General features: G+C 36.6%; 1 protein-coding gene across 1 annotated transcript in view; it reads left to right on the forward strand.

Annotated features, from left to right (window-relative positions):
- The window catches only part of LOC140234711 (uncharacterized), a 57,002-nt gene extending 41,194 nt beyond the window's left edge, over positions 1–15,808 (forward strand). Inside the window, exons 19-21 of the mRNA XM_072314744.1 lie at positions 9,908–10,195; positions 13,584–13,757; positions 15,754–15,808. Of these exons, the coding sequence (XP_072170845.1) occupies positions 9,908–10,195; positions 13,584–13,757; positions 15,754–15,788 (497 nt within the window). The 3' untranslated portion in view covers positions 15,789–15,808. The remainder of the gene's footprint in view (positions 1–9,907; positions 10,196–13,583; positions 13,758–15,753) is intronic.
- Positions 15,809–21,937: the final 6,129 nt, after the last annotated feature.

Here is a 21,937-nt window from a genome sequence, read left to right on the forward strand (position 1 = left end):
TCATTCACGGGAAGTTATCGGAGGGGGTTGTTATCGGTGTTATCGGGTGGAAGTTATATGGGGTCTAGTTATAGGAGGAAGGGGTAGTTAACCTGGGGATAATTTTACTGGTGGTAATCATCTGGGGGGTAGTTATCCGGAGGGTAATTATCAGGGGGGTAATTATCCGGGGGTAGTTATCCGGGAGGTAGTTATCCGGGGGTAGTTATCCGGGGGGTAGTTACCCAGGGGGTAGTACTCCGGGGGGGTAGTTATCCAGAGGGTAGTTCTCCGAGGGGTAGTTACCCAGGGGGTAGTTCTCCGGGGGGTAGTTATCCAGGGGTAGTTATCCGAGGGGGTAGTTATCAAGGGGTAGTTATCCGAGGGGTAGTTATCCAGGGGGTAGTTTTCCTAAGGGGGAATAGCCCTGGGGGATGATTGCCCTAGGAGGGTAGTTGTCCGGGGGGTAGTTGTCCTAGGGGGTAATTACCCTGGAGGGTAATTGCCCTTGGAGGGTAGCTACGCGGGGGGCGTATTTTTTATTTACACGCAAGCCTGTGGCTTTTCGCAATCTAATTCAATGAAACCGCTCGAGAATGCGTCTATGCTTACTCCACTAGGGTTGTTGGTTGCGAAGAGTGAGCACCACAGAACTCTTAAGGAATTCTGTGGTGAGCACCGAGCACCGAGCACTGAACCCTCCGCTCGCGATTCGTACACGTTCATCATGAGTGAGTGTGTGTACGCGCTGTGAAAGTTTTGCTCGCCGTGGTAGACCTGCATCCAAGTACATGTACGTATGTAAACGAGTGAGAGTGCGAAAAAGAAAACAGTACAAAACAAAAAATCTGACCAGGAGGAGAGGGGGAGAGAGAGAGAATCATAAGGAAAGAGATAAAAAAGCAATGAATATTCTGTGATACAATGTATCTCATCAAATGAGGGTACATTCCATGGAAGACCAATTATTGGTGTATGATGGGGGTGTCAATGGGCTACACTGACCGAATATTATATATATATATATATATATATATATACATATATATATATATATATACAGGTTGGAGTGATTTTTAAAGGGATGGTAGGGGCGCTGAGCATACTCCCAAAGAATTACATTTAGATGGTCATTTTTCGCCTTTGTAAATTGTAGGCCTATACACGTTTGCGTTTATGTGGGGGGGGGGGGGACTGAAGGTGAAGCCAATCCACCCCCCCCCCATATTGAAACGCATAACGACACAATAGGCCTACACATGACGAGTAATCTAACAGAATGTAAGTATATAATGTAACACTTTTCCATCTCCGTTGATTGATAATTTAGATATTGACAGGAAAGATTGAAGGGAAAAGGAGTGGAGAAGAAGAGCATGGATGGAAAGCTTGAAGGGAAAGTACTAGTAAGTTATGGAATAGGCTACAGCTGGTACATATGCATGTACATGTATCAGAGAGTTGTGAAATAACATGATCGCTTAAATCTAATGACACCTGAATGGAACAAACATCATACATTGGAAAATGTTTGCCTGTTTTCACATTTTAAAATCAATACATTGTATCAAAAGTACTGTATTTGTCTTTCAGACCCTCCTCACTCTCTTCTTTCCAAAACGTCTCTCATCTCCCGTCTCTCCATACATCATAGTATTTGTTCCAAATTCAAGCTCTCTCTATCTCTCTTGACTCCCTCTCATATCACATGATTTCTGTTTCTAAGACCCCCTCTATTTATACATTGTATGTACATGTACATTTGTATTAACTTTATTTCTCAGACCCCAACCCCCTGTTATATCTGTTGATATTAAAGGCCCCCAAATCTATCTTCATACTGATGGTATATTATTTTGTTTCTCAAACCTGTCCCTCTTTCCTTCATACTAGTTTCAAAAACTCACTCTGCATATTCATTTTCCGACCTCTCTCGGACCCCCTCCTTTTTCAAATTCATGACTCGTGTATTCCTTCCTCGATCACTGCTTGAATTAGCATTATCATACAATTCATTTTTCATACTCTCTCTGTCTCTCCCATTCTCTCTTTCTGATTCTTAAACTTTACAATGTTTGTTTACAAGACCACTTATTACTCTCTACATTGATCAGTTTGTCTAGAAACATGTACAGTCACATGTTATCTAGGAAAATTACACCACTGTTGCATGAAGTCATTATACACTTTATTCACTTCTTATGTTCAAGCACTTTTTTTCATGAAGGTATACTACAGAATGTAATCGGATCCTCCAATATCCAAGAAGTATTGTGATACAAACTAGAACTATCACTCAATGTGATTAATATCCCCAAAACTAAACACTGAGGCATGCAGTTAGCGCAACAGGCAATGATCACTTTGTATATATGCTTTTCTTAAAAAAGAAATACTATGACAGTGTATTGTTCAACATTGAATAAAATTAACAAAAATGCGTTACTATGCTCACTGATAGTCACATGTTCCATATCTCAAGTCAAGTGCTCAAAACTTGAGTGAGTAAAGTCAGTAAATCAGCAATTTCTATGATTTTCATTAAGAATACTGTTACCATGTCAACACAATGTTTGACATTAACCCTATAAAGCCCAAGCTATTTTGACCCCTTCCAGGCCCAAGGGGGGGGGGGGGGCACATTGTGCCCCCCCCTATATAACTTCTTTATTATATGATGTATGACCGTCATATTTGGCACATGGGTAGAGCAACTCATACTCTACAAGACCCAACATTTGAAATTTCCCAAGGTCATCCACTGAGGGCGCTATTAACCAAAATACAAAGAAATACATAGGAAATATGCTAAAATCATGTTTTTCTTTTTATTTCTTTATCCCAAGTATATATGTTTTTTATTTCATATCAATCATTTTCATATTTACCACAAAGGAAAAGCAAGTCAACCTTCACTATTTGTTACTGTTGAAATTTCTCAAGGTCAACATGTGGGGGCGCTATTCAATACAATATAAAGAAATATATGAAACCTATGATGTATTGCTTGGAATGGGTACATATATTGGTATCATATTCCATATTTCCAAAATATTGAAATTTTGAGTTTGCAGATTGATAATATGATGAAGAAATGATATTACAGGCAAAGCTTGTGTGAAGATAACACAAAATAAAAGGGTAGTCTTTGGAAAATGTTGTATTTTCGATTATTTCTATTATGTCTATTGTTTGATGCCTATGTCATATAAAAAATAAAGGAAATAATAAGAAGACCATTTCAGGGTAATTCACAACCATAATAACTTCACATTTTGGTCCTTCAGCAAATAATAGCCAAGAAAACCCCCATTTCATCCATTATTATATTGTTAACTGAAATTTGAACAGAAAATCATGCAAAATCTGACGAACATGGTTGTCAGTTTACGGTTGCCATGGCAACCAGCAATATCGGACATAGCTAAATTATATATCAAAATGTTCGCAATAAGATTTTAGGAAAAGTCACCAAATTTGGTTGAAATCGAGTAAAAGGTGTAGGAGTGGCAAACGAAAATATGGTAGGGGGGCACAATGTGCCCCCCCCCCCCCCTTGGGCTTTATAGGGTTAAGAAAAAATGAAGTTTGCACAACTATATGTCATAGCTGTCACGTGGTCATGTGCCAAATTTCAAGTCAAATGCTCAAAATCCGAGGGAGTTAGGTGAATTCACAGTATCATTGCATAAGATTTTCATCCAAAATGTGCTGTCACCATGTGTAGAGCCCACTAATGTCAACAATAATCGACCAGTAGAGTCATAACAACCACTAATGTGACTGCCGTATCTTCAAGCTATATGCTTACTTGACGACAGTCTTCTGCATTTATACACTCCGTTAATTCAGTCAGTGATTTTCTTTATTCCGAGTGGTTCCCTATCGACGCGTTTTCTCATACTCTTTTCTTTAATCTGTCGATACACGTATATCTCAATTTTATATTCATTTCATTTCATTTTCATTTCATTTCATTTATTCCATTCCTTCTTTCTTTTTCGTCAAACATAACACGAAATGAATCAGAAGATATAACATAGGCATGTATTCGACTTTACATGGTAGATAATGGTTAACAAATAGGAAAGTATACATGCACACCGGCAGAATACAAAGTTATGTTTGAAGGGGAAAAAAAGAAAGAACTGAGAGGTTCACTGAAAAGCATGTTGTAAATTGTGAACCACTCAAAGGATTCTTGTGAATACATTAAACTTTTTTTTTTTTTTTTTACAAAGACAGGAGAGAACAAGACAGGACAATAGACAAGACAATAGAAACACAACGACATTACATGACTTTACAGTAGGGTATACCATGACAGTGATAAAACACAAAAGAATAATGGAAAGGAAGGAGAGAAAGAAAAAGGAAATGAAAGGAAAAGCCAACACGCTAAACATCGGGATCCTAAGAGGGAATTGAGGTGTTTCAGCTCAGTCAGCCGAGCAAAGTGTATACAAATAAGATAATGTAAAAATACACAATGATGAAATCAATGATTGGACGATGAATCCTTAGGCTGTAAAGACCAGCTAAGTAATGAATCGTATATATTAAAAAAAATATATATATATTCTAACTTACGCTGAAACGAATTCAAAGATAAAGAATTTTTTATATCACAACTTAAAGAATTCTAAAATCTAGGGCCAGTGTATATAAATGTATTTTGAGCCAATAATGTTCTCAGAAGGGGTAAATGAAACTCATTTGATCGCCTGGTGGGATAATTATGAAAATATTGATTTCGGGGAAACATTAAATCAAAAATGCTGGAAAGTGCATTTGTGTTATAATTAAAAGTAAACTGACCCAGCTGTAAGAAAAACAAATCTTTGATTTTTTAAATGTATCTAACAAATAATGGATCTGCATGGGAACGTGGAGAAACGCCACAAATAATACGAAGTGCCTTTTTTGTAATAACAATAATCTATCTACTAAAGTTTGATGGGCACTATACCCCATGCTAAGATTCCATAATTTAAATAAGGTAATATTAATAAAAAATGCAACGTCAGCAAAGAAGACAACGGGATATGAGATTTAAGTCTATTAATAATACCAATATTACGCGAAATTATTTTACTAATATTAGAGGCTTCCACGAAAGTTTATCGTCCACTGTAATACCGAGAAACTTTATATGAGATACACGCTCTAAGTGAACGTCATCAAAGATGATATCTGTTGGTAAAACTTCTATAGACTTACTGAATAACATATAGTTAGTTTTCTGAAGATTCAGTAATAATTTGTTGACTCTTATCCATTGAGTCACTTTTTTTTTAATTCGGAATTAACAGTAGAGTGATTGGATTTTAGTGGGAGAAGAAAATATTTGAATCATCGGCAAAACGTATAAAAGAAAGTATGTCGGATGATCTACAAAAATCATTTATGTAATATGATGAAAAGTAAAGGTCCTAATATACTACCCTGAGGGATGCCACATTTAATAACTTCAAGACTAGATTCGGATGTACACACTGCATGTTTCATTCTCTTGTAAACAAAAAGAAATGACTGTATTTCATTTTTGTAATATCATGATCGATGCAGAAAATTCTTAATAAATTCATTTGAATCTGGATCGTGTAATGTCATAACAACCACTATAATATCATCATAATACGTCGACGACAAATGTCATAATGGCCATAACACTAATGTCATAACACATCGACGACAAAATTTAAAATCGAATTAATCACAAAATGTCATAACTCGTCGACCACAAATGTCAAATTTTTCAAATTTACTGCAAATGTCATAACGCGTCATAGGGGAGGATCCAGGAATTCCGTAAAGGCGGCGTGCCGCCTTTACAAAATCAAAGACTGGCGTGAACCCCCCCGCCCCCCCCCCCCTTTTCTTCTTTGTATTTTTGTTGTTTTAACAAATATAGAGAGGGGGCACAAGAGAGGGAAGCGCCCCCTCTCGATCCGCGATTGCGTTAACCACAAATGTCAAACTCGGATTAACCACAATGTCATAACACCTCGACCAGAAATATCAAAATTTCCAAATTTACTGCAAATGTCATAACGTGTCACAGGGGAAGATCCAGGAATTCCATAAAGGGGAGGCGACTTATACAAAATCAAAAGCTGGCGCAACCAGCTTCATTTTATTTCATTTTATTTCTTTTTGTTATAACAAAAATATAAGAGACGGAGGGGGCGCCGCGCCGCCCCTCTACAAAAGTACAAGCTGGCGCACCCCCCCCCCCCCTCCCCCGCCCCCATTTTTTTTTTTTTTTTTTACTTCTGTTGTTTTAACAAGAATATAAGGGGCACCAGAGGGGGATGCGCTCCCTCTCGATTCGCGATTGCATCATCCACAATTGTCAAAACTCATTGCTTGCATTTCAGGGGCGGATCCAGGAATTCCGTAAAGGGGAGACACCTTTCAAAATAAAAGGCTGGCGCAACCCCATCCCCTTTTTTTCGTTTTATTTCTTTTGTTTAAAAGAAAAAAAAGAGAAAGAAAATGAAGGAGGGGTTACTTTTGTAAAGGCGCCTCCCCTTTACGGAATTCCTGGATTCTCCCCTGCGTCACATTTGCAGTAAATTTTGAAATGTTGACATTTGTGGTCGACGTGTTGTGACATTTGCAGCAAAAATGGGAATTTTGACATCAGTCGTCGACGTGTTATGACATTTGTTGTTAATCCGATTTTGACATTTGTCGTCGACATGTTATGACATTAGTGGTCATTACGACATTTTGTCGTCGACGTGTTATGACATTAGAGGTTGTTATGATATTGCACGATCCAAATTCAAATGAATTTATGAAGAATGTTCTGCATCGATCATGATATTATAAAAATGAAGTACAGTCATTTCTTTTTGTTTACGAGACAATGGAACATGCAGTGTGTACATCCGAATATAAAACTGAGATATACGTGTACAGATCAAAGAATAGGCTAAGAGAACACATCGATTGGGAACCACTCGGAATAAAGAAAATCAAATGATCTGACCGAATTATGGCACATGTATTGGGAGTGTAAATTCAGAAGACTGTCGTCAAATAAGCATATAGCTTGAAGATGCGACAACCACATTAGTGGTTGTTATGACATTAGCGGTCGATTATTGTTGACATTAGTGAGCTCTAACATGGTGACAGCATATTTTGAAAGAAAATCATATAATGATATTGTGAATTCACCTAACTCCCTCAGCTTTTGAGCATCTGACTTGAAATTTGGCACATGTGACAGCTATAGTTTTGCAAACTTCATTTTTTCTTAATGTCAAACATTGTGTTGCCATGGTAACATTATTTTCATGAAAATCATAGAAATTGCTGATTTATTTACTTTACTCACTCAGGTTTTGAGCACATGACTTGAGATATGGCACATTGTTGTGAGTGAGCAAATAACACATTACTGTACTGTTAATTTTATTCAATAATACATTGTCATGGCATTTTTTTCCAGGAAAAGCATACAAAGTAATCATTGCTAGTTGAGCTAACTGCCTCAGTGTCTAGTTGGGGGTATATATTAATCACATTAGGTGATACTTCTAGTTTGTATTACAGTACTTCTTGGATATTGGAGGATCAGATTACATCTGTACCTTCATGAAAAAAAAAAGTGCTTGAATATAAAGAAGTGAATAAAGTGCATAATGACTTCATGCAATAGTGGTGTAATTTTCCTTCATACATGTGACTGTACATGTTTCTAGACAAACTGATCAATGTATATAGAGAGTAGAAAGTGGTCTTGTAAACAAACATTGTAAAGTTTAAGAATCAGAAAGAGAGAAGGGGGAGGGACAGAGAGAGAGTATGAGAAACGAATAAATTGTATGATATATATAGGCTAATTCAAGCAGTGATCGAGCAAGGAATACACGAGTCATGAATTTGAAAAAGGAAGGGGTCGAGAGAGGTCGGAAAAATGAATATGCAGAGTGAGTCTTTGAAACTAGTATGAAGAAAAGAGCGGGGCAGGTTTGAGAAACAAAATAATATACCATCAGTATGAAGATAGATGTAGGGCCTTTATTATAGCAACAGATAAGGGTCTGAGAAATAACATACAATGTATATTTATATATTATAGAAGGGGTCTTAGAAACAGAAATCATGTGATATGAGAGGGAGTCGGGAGAGATAGGAGAGAGCGTAAAAGTAATCTCATTCATCAACCCTTTGCAAGAACTCAAACTGCCCAAAATTCATTTGTATATGTTTGTATTAGAGAGTGGAATAATTTGCCATTGAGAATTAGGTCAGCCTCATCACTATCCAACTTTAAACGTACATGTCGCATCTATCTTGATAAGGGAAATTTGTAAAACAAGAATTGATTAGGGAAGCTGAATTTAAAAGTATAGTAAAATAGAAAGTATCTTTCTGCAATGTCATGTGAATTATATGTATGTGCATGAGCGTTTTTGTGACACGTGTTTGTGTGATTGAATGTGTGTGTGTGCGTGTGTGTGTGTGTGTGTGCTTGTGTTGCATCTGTCCTATGTAAATATGTTACTATTATACTTCTTATTAATATGTTTAAAACTTTAGTATGTTTTGCTTTAGTATGTTTTCCTATGTAAATATGTTACTATTATACTTCTTGTTAATATGTTTAAAACTTTAGTATGTTATGCTTTGTTTTATATGTTTATCCGGGACCCCTTTTTTTACAAGCTCTGCTTCTTTTGGGGTCCCAAACCATTCATTATTCTTATTGCTGTATCCTTTTGTAAAATGTCAAATGTTTAATGAGTATTGGTTAAATAAACTTGAAACTTGAAACTTGAAGCTTGTATTTGGAACAAATACTATGATGTATGGAGAGACGGGAGAAGAGAGACGTTTTGGAAATAAGAGAGTGAGGGGGGTCTGAAAGACAAATACATTACTTTTGATACAATGTATTAATTTTTAAATGAGAAAAATGGCAAGCATGATTTTCCAATGTATTTCACTCCATTCAGGTGTCATTAGATTATGCGATCATGTTATTTCAGAACTCTCTGATACATGTACATGCACATGTACCAGCCTATTCCATAACTTTCAAATTTTTTGTTTTGTATTGTCTTGTTTTTCGCACTCTCACTCGTTTACATAGTACAATGTACGTACATGGACTTGTTGGATGCAGGTCTACCACGGCAAGCAAAACTTTCATACACTCACTGATGCACGTGTACGAATCGAATCGGCGAGAGCGGAGGCACTGTACAAGTACTACTGAGTATTCAGTAACCCACAGAACTCTTCGCAACCTGAGCGGAGTAAGCATAGACGCATCACAAGCGGTTTCATTGAATTAAATTGCGAAAAGCCACAGGCTTGCGTGTAAATAAAAAATACGCGTCCGGGGGGTAGTTGCCCTAGGGGGGAATTTTCCTGGGGGGTAATTATCCGGGTGGCAGTTATCCGGAGGGTGGTTTTACAGGGGGTACTGTTCCTAGAACCATTATTCCATCATGACCATTGTTGCCAAATGATAGTAATGGTTATCATTATTATCATCGTTATCAGTATCAATATGATTATCGTAATCATCAATTTGCATCATAGTTGATCAAAATCTAGTTTTGTCTGCATCGTTATTTACGTCACAGACACTTGTTTTGCTTGTTTACACATTTTTCAATCAATCAATCAATCATAGTTCATTTCCAATCAACGAAAATCAAAACGTAATACAAAGTATACATATCACTCAGTAGGCCCACTACTAGATGCCTACTACTGCTAAATAGCAATGGCATATACTTATCAAATTTGAAGCATTGCTCTGTTCCAAGATTAGGACTTATTAGAAGCTGAGTAGGGACCACACCAGTTTCGTAGTTCATTGTGTGACGTCATTAGCGAAAATATGCTTTGATTTAAAAATCAATCCTTTTCTTGAAACGGTGATTTGTGGATTTTCACCCAGCTCTCGCCATGGATTGTGGCGTATTGGACGGCCCACTCAACGGCCACCACTTCTGCACCGCCTGGCGCGAAGGTCAGATGTGCCAGCCGGCGTGCCTACCTGGTTTCTACTTTTTCGATGGTCCCCTCCCTAGAGCGACTTACACCTGCGACAGCAACGCACAGTGGAGCCCATCGAAACAGGTCCCAGATTGCACAGCAGTCGAGCTCGTGAGGAGGAACGCCTCGGTGCCGTGTGCAGCGGGAAAGCAGCTGAAGACATTCCCCGCACTCAGCGGCCCAGCTTGCAGTAAGGACAGATGCTAGCTTATAATCACGCCACCCATACTGCAGATCGCTCCTTACTGCATCTTTATGTTGTCATTTTCATCACTTTTCATGTCTCCATATGAGATAATCACAAAGATCTGAAACATGATCGTGATATTTGTTGGCTTCTATTAAAAAAGACAATATTCGCAAAATGTTTTTTTTTTTTTTTTAATGATAGCCCTCATAATTTACCCACTGGTAGCTTAGTCTTATTTTGATAGTCAGTTAAAACAAAAACAAAAACAAGAAACTGATAAATGTCTAGGGGATGAGGATAGTCCGATGAGCACGGGAATAAAATGAACAAGTGAAGAACAACTTGGTTTGTTGTTTTTTTTTTTTGACAGAAAAACAAAACACCTGTTTTAGAACTCTGAAATGAATCTCTATCCCCTATGTCAAGAAATAAATCTCTGACACCAATGAGGGTCTCATTTTTAATGATAAATATTCTGATTAATCTGACTTTGCAAACCAAGGTGGGGTAGAGGTAGATAATATATATATATATATATATATATATATATATATATATATATATATATATATATATATATTGAAACAAGAAAGGGAAGACTGACCAGAAACAAATAATAAATAGTGAGAACTTTGAGTAAAGAAAATGGGTTTTCATCGGGATTCGAACCTTTGCTCAAAGTTCTCACTATATATACATATATATATATATATATATATAATTATATATATGCGCAGTGAGCAACATACGTTCTAATAAAAGGCTTAGCTGAAAGCAGTGGGTTCAAGACAATTATGATTCCTGGAAAAGGCAAACAAGTCCTGGACGCTAACACACGAGAAATTTTGTGAACCCACAGTTTTGTTTTGCTTTCATCAAGTTCATTACTTTTTTATTCTATCATGAAAACTGCGTTTGGATCGGCAATCCTTAGCTCCTAATTGTAAAGGCCTCTCTGTTCTTACCTAATAATCATGACTGATCCTTTTACGCATAACTATTTCAAATCTTAGAATTGGCATCTTCAAGGGGGAAGATAACACGCATGCAAGCAAACATTTAATATAATATAAAATGTGGAAAATAGAACGTGTTGAAGTTCCTATTGCTCACGTTGGCTGCGACACAATGCCAACGACTGTACATTCACAAACAGTGAAAACAACGCAGTCCCTCATAGATAGGTTGATTCTTTGGCTTTCTTGGGTATCTACCACTGGAACTGCTCTTGTGTACGTGCAGTTTGCAAATGTTGAGTTGAATGTTGTCCTTTTTTTTTCATTTCTGTTGAGCGAAAAGAACAGACATGTAAAAAAAAAAAAAAAAAAAAAAAAAAACCGGATGTTTAACATGTCTAAGTTCAGGAGAGGTTACCTAGGGTATCACAGGATTACTTCCTGGAGCCAACTTTATGTGATTACGGAAGGAACTGTAATGCGAGTTTCGGGAAACGATTTAGCCTTCAGCATCCGAATGGAGAAACTTGGATAAAATGTGTAAACTTGTCCTGATATGATCGTAATCTCATTGAGCTAAGCTGTTTTTGTCCTTTTTTTTTTCAAATGGATATGCATAACGAACAACGAACTATGGTTGATTTCCCTTTGGTAACAATTGCCTCAGCTCAAAAAAAAAAAAAATAAATTCGACGAACTTTTCTCTTGTGGTTCGAATGTGATTAATCACTATTTTGCTAATTTCGACTTCAGCTATAAGTAAGCGGATATTAGTCAGTCACCGAGTTGAGAACTTTTTCAATCCGGGTTTGTAGTTTGAATGTCAAATCTGTATGCTTGTGCAGATCTATAGCTTCATGTGTTTCAAAATGCGATTGTATTGATATCCAAGAGAAATATAATATATATATATATATATATATATATATATATATATATATATATACATATATAAATATATCTATATATGTATATATATACATATATATATATATATATATATATATATATATATATATATATATGTATATATGTATATATATATATATATATATATATATATATATATATATATATATATATATATACACTTGGTGATTCTATCCTATGAAGAGTGCTCGATATCTTCAAAGGAAGAGCTTTAGACAGAAGTACTGGAACAAGTTCACTCGGTTGACAGCAGGTTCATCCGTATTTATTGCTACTCGGAGTTTCATGCCACCTCCATGAGGCGAATGTAATAATGAAATTGCCTAAATGTAATAATGTAATTGCCTAAATGTTGATAATGTGCCTGATAATTGCGCCTCATGGAGGTGGCATGAAACTCCGAGTAGTAATAAATACGGATGAACCTGCTGTCAACCGAGTGAACTTGTTCCAATACCTCTGTCTTATATATATATATATATATATATATATATATATATATGATACATAAAATATGCATACATATATATATACATATTATATATATATATATATATATATATATATATATATATATATATATATATATGATATATAAAATATGCATACATATATATATATACATATATATATATATATATATATATATATATATATATATATATATATATATATATGTATATATATATATGATATATAAAATATGCATACATATATATATATATATATATATATATATACATATTATATATATATATATATATATATATATATATATATGCTAAGATTTAGGCCATTCTCGGCCTTAGTCGCGGCTATGGTACAACACATATTATAACATTATAATGAAATAGCCATCATAATCTCTGCACGGCTGTATGCAGCCACCAGCTGTTTGAAGCACCTCTTCAATTCCCTCTTTCGTTTCCCTCTTTCGTTTCCTTGATCAGCGTGTAGGCATTCTCTTTTTTCTTTCCTTCCTTCCTTCCATTTTTCCATCTATTTTGTCGAGTCGTGTCATGTTGCTGTGTGTCTCCTATTTTGTTCCGCCTATTCTTAAATTATACTTGTGCTAAGCATATGCAAATAAATATTTCATTAGATTTTTCTTGAGGGGTTCACAATCTACAAGCTTGCTTTTTAGTGGACCTCTCAGTTCTTTTTTTTTCCAACTGAAACATAACCTTGTATTTTTTTGCGTATACATGCATGTAACTTTATTATTGTATCATTTGATATCATTTGCAAGATGTATGTATACGATTGTGATATGATTCCTAATTTATACTGTGTTATGTTCTGTTGGAAAGAGAAGAAGAATAAAATAAAATGAAATGAAATGAAATGAAATCAATAACCAAGTACTGTCAAATCAGAGTCTGGACATAACACAGTAATAATCATATTATAGATAGTCTAAATAGTGCATGAGTGTAAACCAGTTTAATATTCTGCGTGATTTCGTTACAATAGTAAAAGTCCTGTTGTTCCTCCGCTTACAGTGGACTGCCCCCGTGGTATGTATTCCGTGGACCTCGGTCCAGCCACGCAGCCGGTCTGTAAGCTGTGTCCCCGAGGTCTGTACCAGGACAGTACCGGGCGGACCTCGTGCCTCATGTGTCCAGACGGCACCACGACAACTATGAGGGGCGCCACCAGTGCCAGGCAGTGTGAAGGTGAATAAGCCATTACGTAATTAGCTCATGTGCACATTTTGGAACATGACCTTTCTTTTTTTTTCTCAATTTGTTAGGCACTTCACTCGTGGTCAAAGTGGCATGATACATAATCTTACCAGACGTAACAATTTAAGGCATTTATATGTTCAAACAAAGAATGAACAATGAACCTGTGCAGACCGGATGACTAGAATGGCTCGTCGGTCACTCGTGGTCAAAGTGGCATGATACATAATCTTACCAGACGTAAGGAATTTATATGTTCAAACAAAGAATGAACAATGAACCTGTGCAGACCGGATGACTAGAATGGCTCGTCGATTAATATTGGGAAAGAATCTATTTCACTGTTTCACATTGATGGCATAATGGCTTTGACAGACTTTTTCTGTTAGTATTGCCAAATACTAGGCTGTAATGAACACTTTATTGCTGTCAGGGTAATGTGCTGCCAAGCACCAATAGACCGTTTCTGTAATTCATTACAATTCATGGATATTTCTTTTCCTACAGTCTAGTAACGGAAAATGCCACTGACCTGTTTGCTACAGATCACTAAGTTCCGTAAGCTGGAATTCATTTAGTTGTTGCTAGGTAGGGCAAGCCTTCGGCAAGCTTTGTGGTTGTTAAGGTCAACTGTTGTGTACAAAGCAGGCATAAAATGTTAATACATTTTAGAACCGGTTTAATCTAAGTATTATGAATAATCATTAAATCACACTTGCTTGTCTCAGTGAATTTAAAAACAAACGTGCTTGCTTATTGCAAATTACTTTTTTTTTCTGCTCATGCGCACAGTGGAATTACGGACCGGTCTATTCATTAATCACGGGTCCCTAGCTGTAGGATGTTATATCTTCTACCAGAGATCAGTGATTATGACGTTTCTCACCATGCACTTTTCGCCTACCAACTGCTGATAATCACAAATGGCACGCTCATACATTCACATAAATCTTCATCAGGGGTTCTTCGTAACCTCAAATGAATGGTTCTTATGCGTAATGTATCACTATAACACAATGTATTATTGTCATGATGCGACACTATGCCGACCTGTCAATTACTCCCGTGTGGCTGGCACTCGCGAAGAAAAACTCAGGGAATTCAAGCTAGGGCCTACAATGTGTATTTCTTTATATTTAAGTATTATGTGCCTTGATTGAGCAAAGATTATTTGAAATGCATGTTTTGCTGCCACCTATAGCAGTAAAAGATGGATTTGGATGGAAATCAAAATGGCTTGCAAAGTCACCGTACATGCCATACAGTCTAGATGTACGGTAACTAACTCCTTGTGCCCCAAGTTTGGATAGAAAGGTCGGAAGTTTGTGGCGGAGAAAGAAAGGGGAACTTGAACTCTCACTGATTCGGGAAGTGCACTGTATGGAAAAAGTGTGCAGTAATTAATGTAATGCAAAAATAAATATTATCATAGAATACACGTTAAACTATATAAACAGCCAACCAGCTTACTAAGGCTCAAAACGTTTTTCACTTTGTTTGAATTCGCGTGATTCTTACTGTTGCATTCGTTTTTATTTTGTAAACATTTTTCCTTCCTACAGCCTTGAATGTATCCGTTCTGTTTTACCACAACATTATGTATGATATGTGATTATGCGACTAACGTACTTTAAAGGATGATATAATATATTTGGCTGAGACGGGATTTTATGGGGATTTCCCCCTACAGATTGTGTGTGTGTGTGTGGGTGGGGGGGGGGGGGGGGAGGCTGAGTTTGGGCTTTCGAACCTTGTTGACACTTGCCGTTCAGACATTCTATGAACTGTGCATTTTTCCGAAATTGTGACCTGATGATCAATCGAACTTTCGCACAAGCATCAATACCAGAAAGTTATCAAATCAAACGACTCTTTTAATGTTCTTTATTTCAACTGTTCAGTGTGACTAATGCCATTCAGCTAATTTCATTTTGTTAATTTGTTTGTTTATTTCGTTTTATATATATATATATATATTTCTTTGCAGTCACAGTCGAAAGTACCAGGCGGCCGGCGCAGTGAGCAAAGATCGAACAATGCGGAGACATTGCGGGATGCCTTGACTTGAGGACATTACAATGACGAAATAATAATCTCTTGTGACGTCATTTTGTCAGAAAAATCGGCTCAGTCTGTATTGTACGTCGGTCCATGGATGCGGCGTGAAATTATTAAACAAAACCACACCTTGTCATTATATCTAACACAATGCGGCATTTTTTTTTTTTATATACTGATGGCTGTACTTGCATGTGGATTGTATGTGTGTTATGCGTAGTATGGTGCATCTTCGAGAAGTGATGAATGTTAAGGCGAATTGGAACGGATCGCTTTGGGGATTCAGGTACGGTCTGTATCAAGGCTACAAAGTTTACCTTATCACGGAGTCATCTAGTTGAGAATGCCTATGTACTTCCATTCTGTTCATATATTTGCATATATACTTCATTGTATATACTGTACATTTGTATTCTTGTAAGACTCAGAGAGAGAGAGAGAGAGAGGGAGAGAGGAGAGAGAATATTATGTACGTATGTGGCTATTGATTTCGTCCAGTGATATTCATAACTTTCATTACTTGTTACGAGTGGACACTAACCTCTTCGTCCAAGACTATTGCAAACAATTGATGCATTTGAGCCTCCAGTAACTTGAGTGTCACAAGAGATGAGAATAATCATGTTTTCTGTGTGGATTCGTTTGCAAACCACGTGATTATAATCGCTACAGCATTGATATGTAAATAAAGAGTGCTTCATGCTCTGATATACTGGAAAAGTCACTTTTTACATAATTATAATACATTGTCATTCCTCTATAGTTTGATAAAATGTGACTGTAAAAGGAGTGGGCAAGATAACTGATTATATACCTTGTTTTGTCTATGATAATTTCCTGTAACGATGTGTCCGAAAGAGGTATATTTTGGTAGTAATCTATGCACTGATGTGCATCACACCAAAACAGAATGATGTGAGCCAAAAGTTACTTAGTACAACGTACTACCGACGAATGAAGTCGGGGAAAATATGATGATTTATAATGACAAAAGTTTTGTATCTTTCAGGGAATTCTCGATAGAATTTTGAGATGTCTGTCAGCTCTGTATTAAATGATTCTGACAAATTCTTCCTTAGTTTGAGTTGTGAAAAATAGGTATGTAATTGTAAAGTGACGCGAATCATTTACATAACTTTTTAATTGGGAAAGTGTTTTGAAATACGATGTTTTTTCCCTGTCTTTCGTGGTTAAAAAAGGCATGAATAAGCATATCGCTGTTTGGGCGACTAAACTTTGTATCTCAAAAATTTTAAATGCTCAAGAGAGCAAAATACAAAACAAAACACACAAACACATAGCAGCCAAAGCACTTTAACAAACTGGAATGCCTTTCCTTTGACATGCCATGGTAGCTTAAATTCATTGGGGTATAACAGCTAGGATTTGGACAGGACATCACTTAACTGATTATCTGACAATTCATAAAAAGAAGTGATTTTACACCAAATTTTGAAATACAAAGCCTTGCCACCTCAGTGACGATATGCATTTCACAGGAAATTATTCACTAGATAATGATATAATTGCATAGTGAGACAAGTTATGTGACAAGAATCATTTAAGTAACGGATTTACTGTCAAACTGGTTGTAATCAAACATTCGTGACTAGTAGGAAATACCGTGAAGTGTCCCTTAACGAATAGAGAAAGACAATTAAACGTAGGAATATGACACCCTGTAACATTTGCCGCCATTTCCATCTTATCTTGCACTAATTTTAAGTCAAATACACATATATGTGTATTATAATACAAAAGCTAACCTTGAAAACACCTACAAACTTAAATTCGCACCATTTCGTCACGTAGTGAAAGGTCACTTGTATCATTCTATGCCTCGTTATGTTGTTTAGTATTCGGTGAAACGTAATCACGTTGATAGGCTACTTGACGCGATTATATACGTGTGTGTAATTCTTGAATGAAAATACATGCTTAACACTGTACATTTTGTACTTTGCGATGTTGTCATAAAACATATCATCTACAAAATAAGCAATGTGAAAAGTAAATTGAGAGTCCCTTTTAGTAGTCACATTATCATGATTATGCTTCTATTTGTGCGTGTGCATACGAGTATGTTGATTGAATGCAAGACAAAAACTTTGCCAGTTGTTGCTAATGTGTTCCGTCAACTAAGGTTACCAGGAAATATGATTCAAATCAATACTGTCATATGTCTGTACTATTTTGTATTCCTTTCACGACAGTCCCACGTTGACTGGGGGAGCATTGGCTCATTGATCCCTTCTGACGCTGAAAGTGATTATTCCCTTCTGACACTGGAAGTGATTATTCCATTCTGACACTGGAAGTGATTATTCCCTTCTGACACTGAAAATGATTATTCCCTTCTTACACTGGAAGTGATTATTCCCTTCTGACACTGAAAGAAATTATTTCCTTCTGACACTGAAAGTGATTATTCCCTTCTGACACTGAAAGTAAATATTCCCTTCTGACACTGAAAGTAATTATTCCCTTCTGACACTAGAAGTGATTATTCCATTCTGACACTGAAAGTGATTATTCCATTCTGACACTGGAAGTGATTATTCCCTTCTGACACTGAAAGTGATTATTCCCTTCTGACACTGAAAATGATTATTCCCTTCTGACACTGGAAGTGATTATTCCCTTCTGACACTGAAAGTAATTATTCCCTTCTGACACTGAAAGTAATTATTCCCTTCTGACACTGGAAGTGATTATTCCATTCTGACACTGAAAGTGATTATTCCCTTCTGACACTGAAAGTAATTATTCCCTTCTGACACTGGAAATGCCTTTAACAATTGAAATCTGCTTCCTGTACGAACACGTAGTAGTGATTGTAAGTAGTGATCCTAACAAGAGTGAATTTCACTTTGAAAATGCTCTTGAAACAAAAGTCGTACTTGACAATACCTTTTGGAAGGATTTCTACGATCGAAAATTTGTGTAAAATTCTACGGTTAAATATATATCGCATGTGAATGGCATTTAAGGTATCAAAGAACAACGAGACATTAGTCTTTTGTTAACTGATTAATTTGAGACATGTCTTAATGTTACCCGTCGTTTTCGCGATGATATCTTAATTTTTTTTCTAACCTTTATTCTGTTCTTAGATTTCACCTTATTAAGCCAGAAAATTTTGTTTCTTTGCCCCTTTTTATTTCCCTTTCACTCTTTTATTATCATTTTTTGGGTCATCCTTTAAAGATTCCCTCGAGAGGAATGTTAGCAGGAAAAACAGAATTCGAATCAGGCGATATGTCACTCTCTTTGGGGGACATTAGTCTGCAAAAGTAGGACACAGTTTTGACATGTGGACGTACATTATTTTGTCAACCCTTGACAATCGAATTCAAAACGCACAACAACAGACAAGGAATAAAAATGTCAACAGGTGTGCGACGACCTGTGTCGTTTACATTGTCTACTGAGTGATTAATTGTAATCAAACATTCTTGAAGCATGCGATGACGGCCCTCGTAACCCGTCATCCTGATACCCTGAGACCTGGAAAGGTTAAAGATAAAGTGATCTGGGTGTAAAGTAAAACAAAAACAAAAAACAAACCTAGGGGGTGTTTCACAAAGCCGTTCTTAAAGTTAAGAAGGACTTAAGTGCGACTGGTGATCAATTCTTGCGTGCTATACTTATCAGAATCTCAATAATTCAGCACAAGAACTGATCACCAGTCGCACTTAAGTCCTTCTTAACTTTAAGAACGGCTTTGTGAAACACCCCCCAGGGGGGTGTTTCACAAAGCCGTTCTGACGGGTAATTTCAATCTCTCGAGATATCAAAGAATAATAATTAAATTGTACTCTCTCTTCTTCTTCTTCTTCTTTTTTTTTTTGTGGGGGAGGGAGTATGAATAGAGTGTTTATGGTATTATTGATTTACAAACAAAATTGTAGTATACGGCATCCAAATGTTTCTTATTCTATACACTTACCTTGACAATATCTTAGATTCAAAGCCGGGCTCCTTAAAATATAATCTTTGGAGGACTTTTTTGTTTGTACCTTTTTTTTTAAATATTACTCGAAAAGTTATTATAAACCAATTTGGATGAAAATTCTCATGATTGGTCCGTTGTGGTAATTGAGCAGGTGATCAATTTAGAAGGTGAGCCGGTGCATGGTCTGCATGGATCCAGAATTTTAGTTGTTTTGAGGATGCGTTCACAGATCTGTAGTACTAAGTGACCCCCGTGATCTTGGTGTTAGTTTAAGCACCTCAAGTGTTTTATTTTTCAATGCCAATTTATAAATCATTTCTATCATTATAAAGAGGTTAAAAACAGAGGGATTTAGAATCGGATTAGAAAATGGAAAATCAATGTGCAGCAATTTCATCCCCAACCCAACTTTTTTTTTTCTCCAAATGATGCCGAATCGTTGCAAGTTTTATGTGGTCTTTATGAAAAATATGCAATGTTGATTTCCCATGTACAACTGTAGTTGTTCATATTACAAAACTGTATTTCAAAGGCGGATTATAATTATACATTTAGACTCGTATCCCAATGCTGTGCTATAATCGACACAGCAATCGACTTGCCTGAATGTTTTTTTTTCTTGTTTGCTTATATATATATATATATATATATATATATATATATATATATATATAATCATATGCGTGTGTGTATGTGTGTGTGTGTGTTATATAACATACCATGCTCTGAAGTTGGTAAAAAAAACAAAGGCTTTCCTCTATTTTGCTATATACTGAAGACAACATCTCGTATCTTGGCGGAAGCGAATACATCCCCGCTATTAACAGTAAATTTCAAAAATATACAAATAAATAAAAACAACAACTTTCGTACATAAATGTTCCATAGTAACTATCACTAGCTACTGCCCCATTACGACCAAAAGATATATGTTGATAGATGTCGAAATGTTCCTCCAATGACCAAATAAAATTATTTCTTGAAAACTCGAAGAGGTATGATATCATAATAGTTTCCTTTTCTTTACTGGGCGCTCACTGTTGAAATCAATATCAAGTTGCCCTTATTGAATTGTCCAATCCATGACAATGCATTGTAAGACTGCAAATTGTTAGCTGCGTGGTGGCTTGTATGTATAATGAGAATGCTTTAGACATTTGAAAGTTCCTACTAATTTGCTATGGGTTTTTATAGGTATCTCGGGATAGAACAGAACGAGGAAGTGATTTACAGGGCTTTAATACGGAAGTGAGGAAACGGCCTCGACTCTTTCCCTAGGTCGAAAATGTGGCTGATGCTGCTCGAGGTTATAAACAGGTAAACAGACGACACACTTTCAACGACAGGAAGGAAATCAAGAGATGATAGACAACTGAAATGTTGCCATTTTCATTCGTGTTTTAGTTTTATTTATTTATTCATTTTTTGTAATGTACTGGTATTTTGTTCAACATGACTCTGCTTGACTTCCGCTTTTCAAACCCGAAGATACTTGGCCCACTTTGTCCCAACCTCGACTTGCGACTCATTGCATGGATGCTGTCGATGGGGCCATGCTTCTCCATCTGAGAGCATTTTGTAGCCCGGGCTTAAAAAACGACGACCACCACCACCCACGTCCACCACCACCATCACCACCACCACCACCACCACCATCACAACAACAACAACAACAACAACAACAACAACAACAACAACAACCACAACAACCACCACACCAACACCACCACAACAACAACCACAACCACCACCACCACAACAATAATCGCCATCACCACATCATCATCAACAACAGCAGAACCAAGAAGATGACATTCTCTGATTCAACAGAGATAATAACTGCATGTACATTATCTTGCATATATGAAGATTTGAGGCTTCTGCTGATATCTCTTCTCACCTGCTGTTTCTGACGCGATCGTGACAGAGAGCAATGCTGCGAGTCGGCTGAATGGGGTTCCCTCTGACTGTGAAGAAAACGCGACACAAAAACGATGTCACACAAAATATATACCACTGGCAACCTGAAGCACGATTTTTTTTTTTTCTGGGGTGGGGCACCTTTTTTATATTTGTTTGCAACCGTAAAACTGGCAGTAAATGAACGTACAATGAGAAGTCTGAAGTAAAGAAAGAGACGAAATGGTAAATAGGGTAT

This window comes from Diadema setosum, chromosome 11, assembly GCF_964275005.1.
Source record: "Diadema setosum chromosome 11, eeDiaSeto1, whole genome shotgun sequence".
Taxonomy (NCBI): Eukaryota; Metazoa; Echinodermata; class Echinoidea; order Diadematoida; family Diadematidae; genus Diadema; species Diadema setosum.